At 43.8% G+C, this 9168-nt stretch overlaps 1 protein-coding gene across 1 annotated transcript; it reads right to left on the bottom strand.

Moving 5' to 3' along the window:
• Nucleotides 1-280: 280 nt before the first annotated feature.
• LOC127010752 (uncharacterized) lies at nt 281-1239 on the bottom strand. The gene is made up of 2 exons (XM_050885427.1): nt 877-1239; nt 281-430 (listed from the first exon to the last, which is right to left on the bottom strand). The coding sequence occupies exons 1-2, from the start codon at nt 1237-1239 to the stop codon at nt 281-283; spliced, it is 513 nt and encodes a 170-aa protein (XP_050741384.1).
• Between the last annotated feature and the right edge of the window lie 7929 nt (nt 1240-9168).

Raw genomic sequence — 9168 nt, 5'->3', positions numbered from 1 at the left:
ATCGGCGCAAACGGTATCGAACGGATCGTTAATTTGTCTGGTGAACATTTTACCCGCCGGTTTGGTTTGGCTGACTTTGAACCAATGGCAAGTGTCACACTTGCGGACATACCTGGCAATATCGCGGAAAAGACCCGACCAGTAATATCTCTGGGCGATCCGGGTGGTTGTCTTCCTGAATCTGACATGTCCTGCCGTGGGCAGGTCATGGCATTCCGTCAGTACTCGTTGTCGGTGTTCCTGGGCCACGCACAGTTTCCAGGGCATGGAGTCTTCGTCGTCAGGTCGGGATCCGATATGCCGATGGTTGTTGGTTCTCGTACGCGTAGTCCGGGTAATCCTCAGGCCTGTCCTGAACAAGTTTCAGCATCCGCTGGTACCATGTGCATCCCGGCTTTTCCTCCTGGATCATCTGAAGTACTTCTAAAGGCTGTCGAGAAAGTGCATCTGCTACAATGTTCTGGTTCCCGCTTCGATAGGTGACGTCAAACTGGTACTGCTGTAGTTCCAACGCCCAGCGCGCTATGCGGCCGGTGGGATTATCAATCGAGTCGAGCCACTTCAAGGCGAGGTGGTCCGTTATCACCTTGAATCGATAACCTTCCAAGTAGCATCTGAGTTTCCTGATGGCCCATATGATAGCCAGACACTCCTTTTTTGTGGCGGAGTAGTTCTCCTCGGCGGCGATGAGGCGTCTGCTGGCGAATGCGATGACTCGTTCTTCTCCCTGGATTTAAAGCTGCTCCTAGGCCGATGTCGCTGGCGTCTGTTTGCAACACGAACTTCTCGATGAAGTCGGGTCAGGCGAGAATCGGCGCCTCTGTGAGTTTTCTTTTGAGTTCCTCGAACTCATCTTGCTGCTCCTGCTCCCATTACCATTTCTTTCCTTTCTTGAGTAGCAAAGACATGGGCTGCACTACGCTGGCAAAGTTGGGTACAAATCTCCTGTACCATAACGTGATCCCTAGACATCTCCTCAACTCCTTGCATGTGGTGGGCGGACTCAGTTGCCGTACTACCGAAATCTTGTCGGGATCCGTGTGATGACGTATCCTCCTCACTGATGACGTATCCCAAGTACACCAGGCTGCGCTCAAAAAAACTGCAATTCTTCGCGTTGAGACGAAGGTTCGCCCTTCGTAGCCGTCGGAATATTTCTTGTAGATGCTGCACATGTTCCTCCACAGTGCGGCTGATGATGATGATGTCATCCAAATACGCAAACGCGTTGCGCTCCATGTCCGGTCCTATGACACTGTCGAGTGCCCGCTGGAATGTAGCTGGTGCTGAGTGGAGGTCAAACGGCATCACTTTCCAGTGGTACAAGCCCCTCCCGGGGACTGTAAATGCTGTGCACTCGCGGCTGAACTCGAGCTACAGGAATTTGCCAATATCCGCTCTTCAAATCGAGCGTCGATATGTACTTGGCATGGCGCAGACGCTCCAATATGTGCATAGGAGTAGAATGGACATTTAGTTGTCGAAAATCTACACATAGTCGCATCTGTCCAGACTTCTTGCCCACGAGTACAATAGGGGAGCTGTGGGGGCTCCGTGAAGGCTCTATACAGTCGTTGTGTAGCAGTTCGTCGATCTGCTCATTGATAATCCTCCGCATTGCTGGATTTTTAGGAAAATACCTCTGTTTGATGGGCTTATCATCTCGCATCGTGATCATATGCTCAGCGATATTTGACACTCCCGTCAATCCTTCGAATTTGGCCAGTTCTTCCTGTAGGAATTTGTTTACCCAGGGTTCTAATTCTTCTTGCTCGGTGTTTGCTGTGATTACGGCTAGTGCTCCTCCAACGTCAGGTGTGTACCCTGGTCTGGCTGGGGAAGGCGCTCGCCCTTCCTCTACTGGTTCCGCTGAAACAGTAGCATGATTCCGTGAAATGGATTATTTCGCACGGCGTTGTCGTCTCGAGGCCCTAAAATACTGCTGGTCGGGGTGGCTTGCACTTCGTTACCTGGATCGTTGTTTGCTGGAGTGAACGCGTTTGTCAAGAGAGGAGGCATAGCTAAGTCGTTGGTGGGGCTGCTTATTAAGAGAGGGTTCAGCTGCAGCGAAGCGCGGCCGCATTGGAGAGTGGCAGGCACGCCACAGAGGAAGTCCATGCCCAATAGCTCGTCTTCCATGATCGAAGGGAAAACTAGCAGTGGAAAGGTGACCCAACGTTGGTTGAACCGGACTTTGGCTACCAGAGACTTGGTTATCTCCTTTCGTGAGCCTTCCGCCAGGCTGTCATAAGTGTGTACCGACCGTACGTTGTGTGGCGTCCCTACACGTTGAACAACCCGCTCGCTCACGAAGCTTCTGCTAGCTCAATTTGCACCTGCGCGATAATTCTGCTCGACTGAACCTGTAAGATTTCTCCTAATTCCGGGGATTCCTGTAGGCAGTTTTCGTCCGTTTCCAGAGGGGGCGAAGACTCCTCTCGTTTCCCGGCTGGGTACGACGGCAATACTCGAGAGTGCGTACTCCTCTGCGACCACAATCCCAACAAAAGAGGACTATGTGATTGCGACATGTAGCTGACTGGTGACTCTACTGGGCACAATTCCTGCAAACAGGACTGAAATTCGGCACCATTGACATGTTCCCCACTCGAGGAACTGATTGTGATTGTCTGGCTGGTCGTGTGAAAGTTTGTTGACCGGTTGGTGATGCTCCTGCATACGCTGGGATCTCGTACTCGTTCCTTCTCGGCGTTGGCTGTGGTTCGGCCAACATTCTGGCATGGCTTCCTGTGCTCCGATCGCGGGTGACCTCGTAATTTACCGCTAAAGTGGTAAGTTGCTGCAAAGTGGTGAAGTCGTACCTCCTTGCGTACATCTGATACTCCGGTCCAACTCCTGCTCCGCATTATACCCCGCTCTGTGCATCATGAGTCTGATGTTGACTAGGTATTGTTTGAAAGTCTCTCCTCGTCGCTGATCTATGGTGCGGATCTCATCCTTGAGTCGCTGAAAGTACCTCGGTGGCAGAAAGAAGTCAAGAAACGCCTTGTTGAAGTTCGTCCAAGATTCTCCTAGCAGCTGGCTTGTCCGAAACCAGTGCTCAGCTGTATCCGTCAAAAGACCAGGGATGGCCTGCGGCATCTTCTCCACATCAACTTCGTATGCGGTGGCTCGTTCCTCGAGGTGTTGGATGAAGGTGATGGGGTCCATGGTCCCGTCAAAAGTGATTCCCCAATTCTTCAGCTTCTCCGCTAGCGTGGCTGCGGACTTCTCTGATTTCCTGGGAAAAATATCTCGCTTGACCGGATGGATCTCCGTGTCTCCGACTACATCGGTGGCACCTCTGCCTTCCAGTGCTGGCACCTGAAGCTATGTTGGACCCGGTGGGTGTGGGTTCTGAGTCGGTGAACACTGCTTCCTATCCGTTAGGGCGGCTGTACTTTCCGCCTCGCATTCCTGTAGCCGCTCGGCTGTCTCCATCACGTGGTCGTCCCGATTATTAAAAGCAGCCAGCCGGCTCCTCATTTCCTCAACTGTTCCGGTTGCTTCCAAGGAAAACTCCTTCAGAATCGCCTCCAATTCCCGCTTCCCAAAATACGAAATCCAACGCGCCCCCATATTGCTATAAAATAATAGTTAACTGGCAAACGACAGAAAAAGTTTCGACAGGACGAGAGAAACTCTTGGACGAGGGTCAAACGATGTTCGAACTGGTTAAAATCTTCATTGAAAATTTTATTTTATTTGTCACAAAGAATTCACTGAATTCCCACGTGCAACGATGGTGACCACAATCCGATGTCAAACGACGATTTTATTCCTAAATTTTTCTCGACGGTGATTGAATTTTGTTCGACGACGCAATAGTTTTAATTTTTTCCACGACGATGTTTTTGAGAGCTGCCGATGCACGTATTGACTCGGCGATGGGTATATGAGAAGCCCCCCACCGATGTGATCCCGTTACCTGTACTTGCTCGACTCCTGCTCGTGTGAGAGGGACGACGATGAGAGTGAAAACAAAAAACAAAATGGAACGGAAAAAATAATCTCTGATTTTAGGTTATGTACTTTGCTCTTCTTAAAAATAAATGTATGCGTGTCTGCGTGCGTTAGAAATTTCTCGCTGTGTGTGGGTATACTTTTGTATAAGTTCTCCGGAATGCGCCATGAGCTCTGCTTAAATTCTATTTTTTTTTCTGAGGTTATGTTCGATGCGTTGGTATATTTTTAAATATATATATATTTCCCTGTTTCCTGCCCTAAACATTTTTGTGTCCCTCGATATATGACTCTCCTTACGTTCCGACTTAAAAATTTCGCATCTAAGTGACTGAACCGAAAATTTTCAAACTACATGTACCCAGATGGGTCTTTAGGCCATATTTAGATCGTCCAAAATTTCGTAATCCCCATGTCCCTGTTCGGCCGCCATTCTGTAAAGGAGTCTCGTAGGCTGGGATATACTCAGTCCCGCCAGGGTCTATTTACCGAAAATATTTGTACAGATATGGGACATAAAGGTCTAGGACGAAAATCGGTTGGCTGGCGTGAGATGTAGAGTGCCAGCCACCGGGATACGGAGTGAGAGAAATAGTTCATTCGGTGTCTGTAGCAGAGTGAAAACGGTGAGCGGTAACGCGCATTTGGGCCTGGCTCATAGCATTCGCTACGAGAAGGCCGAGAGAGAGAGGATCGATTATGAGGCCAACTTTTCCCTAGGGCAGAATTTGTGGCCTAAAATTTAGGCATTTGTCTTTGAATATCTGTATTTGTGCGTGGTCAACTTGGTTGTATTCTTTTCCTACGAGTTGTATTGAAATCAGGTGAGAAATATTTTATATTCATTAGAGCTTACTTTTTATTTCTTGGTTCATGTTTTATTTCTCAATGCTCGCAGGAACGGGTTAGGTTAAGTCATGGTCAAGAAATATCTTATTGCACGTGATTCACGCTGGCCAAAATGCGGTTCACTCCACTCACTCACCCGTCTCGCTCTCACGCGCACACACACGCGTAAGTCCGGGTGCTCCGCCGCTGGTTCTGGGCCGGCACACTCTCCTCGTGGTCGTCCAGACAACACTCCTTCCTTCGCTTCCTGGGTCCCTTGCAATGGTCACTCGACCATTCTTGGGGTTTTTCTTCCTTCGCAAACTTTCTGCACTCCGAACGCACAAGATTTTGTCCACCTAGATTTTTCTCCGCTTGCACATCCGATCTCGCTCGCTGTGTAACCAAGAGTGTCAAACGCTGTCCCCCCGCGTTTTCTTAAAGCTTTCGGCTGCTCTGGGTTTTTTCCACTTCTCGAAGTTTCGGTACTCCTTTTCTCTCGCTCTTCCCTTGGCGCGAACAAATTTTCGGGGGTTGTTTTCCTCCTCGATCGCATGTCCTCTCTCGCTTGCTCCTGTGCGGCGCTGCTCACGCGAGCAATTATCGTGGTGAATATTTCGTTGCTCTCCTGGTGTGTGTGTGTGGCTATGCTGATGTGAGAACGAAGGGGGAAAGGTAAACAGAACCAATCGCTTAGGCTGAGCTAAAATAATTATTGTGTATCAATATAACTACAAATCTTATAATTATTGGCTAAGCTTATATATTAAATGCACTGTACAAAGTTTTTTACAAAGTTATTCGCGAGTTTTTTGTTTGCGTTATTGGCCGCTGTTGTTGTTGTTGCTGGCAACGCCTTTTGGCGTTGTTGTTGTCGCTGGCTGCTGATGTTGTTGGCGCTGGCGGCCGATGTTGGCGCTGGCGGCCAATTTGGGAGAGGACTGAAAAAAAATTATAACTCAAAAAATTAAATTACAACTCATTAAATTAAAGCATCTATAGCTGTGCATTTCAAAAGAACTCTTAAAGAATTCATTTGGCGTGAGTTTAGTTTTCAATAAGTATAAGTGGATAGAAATGTATAAGCTATTAAATAATAAATATAAAAATAGAGTGCATTGAACAATAAAAATGAGTCCAATTAATTTAAATTCTTCCAATGAAAAACAAATATTGCAAACATCTTATAATCACCTCAAAATATTTGTAAAATTAAAAACGAGCAAGAACGCTATCGAGTGCCTCGACAACCCGTTACTTAGCTTGAGGGAGAAAAATAAAAATGAAGATATTATATAGCAGCAAAAAAATATTCAAAAGCGCCACCTACATGCTATTTTGGTATATGTTATCTATATGTTATGGCAAGAAGTTTTAAGCGTTTCAGCCGTTTGGGGGCGTTAGAGTGAGCGTTCCAAATTTTTTTTTGGGTCAATGGATAGGTATTGATGAGACTAATGCATTTCATTTAAAATTTTTGTTCTATCATACAAACTGTAGGCACTACAGGTTTTCGCGATATGTGGGCGTTATAGTTTGCGTCGCACCCCGCTGAAACAAACTTGCACAGGAACCCCAGGAATCTGCATGACAAGTCGGTTCTAGTTTTTATAGTTTCCGAGATCTCAGCGTTCATCTCCACTCGACTAGTGATCCTGATCAAGAATATATATAATTTATAGGGTCGGAAACGCGTCCTTCTACCTGTTACATACTTACCGACGAATCTATTATACCCTTTTACTCTACGAGTAATGATAATAAATCAACTTTTTTAATAATCTTCTATTATATTTAGTCTTTTACTTGAAAAATTTTAATTATTTTCTAAAATAGTCAAACACTTTTATGTAGCAGAATTAAAAATTAAAGCGCAAATAATTTTCTAAAATATTTCAATGAAAAATAAAAAAAAGAATCATCATGTAACAAAACTGTATTAGAAAAGGTTGTTTACGTATACTTAAATTGAAAGAAGTCTGCTTGGCTTGTATGTTATCCTCAATTTTCCTTTTGATCAATTTCGTCTTTGTACTCCCATTCTTTTACTTTTAATCCCATTCCTTTTTTGAGAAAAACATTCGGGCTTGATACTATTTTTCCGACCTGGGCTTCGTAGTCGAAAACGGGTTGTTTTACGTTTCCACTCCTTTATCCATTTGTTATGGATATCAAGTTCTCAGTATTACTTAAAATCCTATTTGTATAGAAAAATGTTATCCGTAAAAGGTAGTATCAACGAGTTTAACTTTATTATCTTATCGATTGACTGCATGACTTTCATATAGTCTGGTTGCCACTCCTGCTTTAAAAGTTTTCCTAGCTTTTCTTCCGTGAGGTTCTTCTCAAGAGATCACAGATTCCAATTATGACTGTTGGATACTGGTTGGTAGAAAATCGCTTCTTCGATTTTTTGTAGACGGAGACCGAGTGTTTTTCACTGTTGTGCTCCATATTAAATAATTTCAATATTTTGTTTTTTACATGTGTTAAAATCTTTAAGGGAACTAACTCCTTAACTGGCAATAGCTTGTATAGGAAAACTTTTTGTAAATTTATCCTTCAGAGGGTCTTAAATTATGATTGTGTTGGTAAACAATTTATGACTAAGCCATGTTTTGACCTTCGATATGAAAATTTAAGAGTCTTTTGCATCCTTTATAATGGGTTGTTGATAACAGTCATAAATTCTAAGGTCATTATTTTAATTTTTATCTTTCCTTAGCTTAAATTATTATATAATACTTTCCTAATGTTTTAAATTTTTATGGGGTCGGTGAGAAATTTATGACCGTTGGGTTTTAATTTTAAGTTTGTTATGGTAGTTAATATTTACGGCGTTGTTCTTGCTAAATCTCTTAGGAGAGAGCTTTCGGTGATTACAGGGAAATAAACGAGCAATTTTAGAATCCGTCGATGCCTACATTAAGTATAGACGTACCGATGAAGGCAATGCCGATGACTTACGCTTGGCATTAACAAAGTTAAAAAAATGTTTCGGATCGTTTGAAAATTCAAATTTACATCGATTTAGATACATAGAATAGCAATGACTGTTGAGAACATTAAAATCTGTTTGAGCCACCACATATTTCGAAAAATCTGCTGGTCTACCCGATTTTTTATACTTTTTAAGTCCTTAAAGCGCATTGGTAAACAAAGGAGGCCTGTTTAGGTTAGAAAGTAACCTATCTGGTACGAATTCATTAAAAAACGTATTTAAGACTGTATAGAATAGTTCAGTGGCACTTTCAATGTCTGAACAATTGTACAAGTCTGTCCAATTATAATGAGAAATCATATCGTTAAGTTTATTATAGTCACATTTACGAAAACATCTCATTTTAGTTGGAGAAACTAAAGGAGAGAGAGTATCAGAGCAGGGGAGGCAAATTGTCAGTTCCACAGTTGGATGATATCGGTCTTCAGGTACAACAACAATGATTTCAGACGGGTCTGAAACAAACACAACACAAACTAAAAGGCCATCCACAAAATCATGGGCGGATAACGGCATAGCGACAAATGAGTCACTAGGAGAAGACCAAGAAATATCAGGTAGATTGAGGTCACCTAAAACAATCAAATGGTCTCTGTTAGAAAGAAGGGATAAAACAGATTTTATTGCAAACGGATGGTGCTTATAAATTACTAGGTCAGAGCCAGGTGGAATATAAGAACATGTAACAAAAACAGATAAATATTGCATAGAAACTTTCACACTTAGAAATTCAATTTCATTGGGAATATGAATAAGAATTCTTTCAGATGTTAGGCTAGAGGTAACGGCAATCAGCACACCAGAAGATTCACTTGAAAGAGATCCGTGGGGGCTCTCCCAGAATAAGCCAGGTGCAATGTATGCCAATATGCGTTCTTATCACATAACATAAATATTAAGCGGCAACACTTTGTTAGCCGAAGTCACAACACTTTGTTGTCATGGCAATAATATACATACGGCATTGCCTTTGCTACTCATCGACAGCGTGCCAAGTGCCCACAACCATTTCAAGTGCAAACGTAATATGATCTGCACTCTTAGCGTACCGCGCTTAGAGCGGAGTCAGCATGGTTTCCACACTGACCGCTTATATACATATGTGCATGCATAACACTCTCTCTTGCTCTCTGCCCGTTTAACATATTGTTACTTTACTTATATATAAAATATATACAACGGCTGCTCTGCCGCTGCGCCGACAGCTAGCAAGCCTAAGTCTAAGGGAACCAATGAAGGCGATTAAAGCAATCAAACCGATGGTCTAGTTAATTTTAAATGCGATTGAACTAAAGCTTAAACAAGCTCCCGAGAGAAACAATCTCGACTCAGCAACTTAAATGGAAGGAGAACTTCGAGGCTGCCGAGCGGCGTGA

The sequence above is a fragment of the Drosophila biarmipes genome, chromosome 2L (genome assembly GCF_025231255.1).
Source record: "Drosophila biarmipes strain raj3 chromosome 2L, RU_DBia_V1.1, whole genome shotgun sequence".
NCBI classification, from domain to species: Eukaryota; Metazoa; Arthropoda; class Insecta; order Diptera; family Drosophilidae; genus Drosophila; species Drosophila biarmipes.
This window is presented reverse-complemented; position numbering and strand designations above follow the sequence as displayed.

Bases quoted from the DNA above. Each gene is read 5' to 3' on its own strand.
- LOC127010752 (XM_050885427.1), bottom strand. From the start codon at position 1,239: ATGGAGCGCAACGCGTTTGCGTATTTGGATGACATCATCATCATCAGC. The intron at 431-876 runs GTAATGGGAGCA...CTTTCTCGACAG, and splicing joins CTCAAGAAAGGAAAGAAATG to CCTTTAGAAGTACTTCAGAT.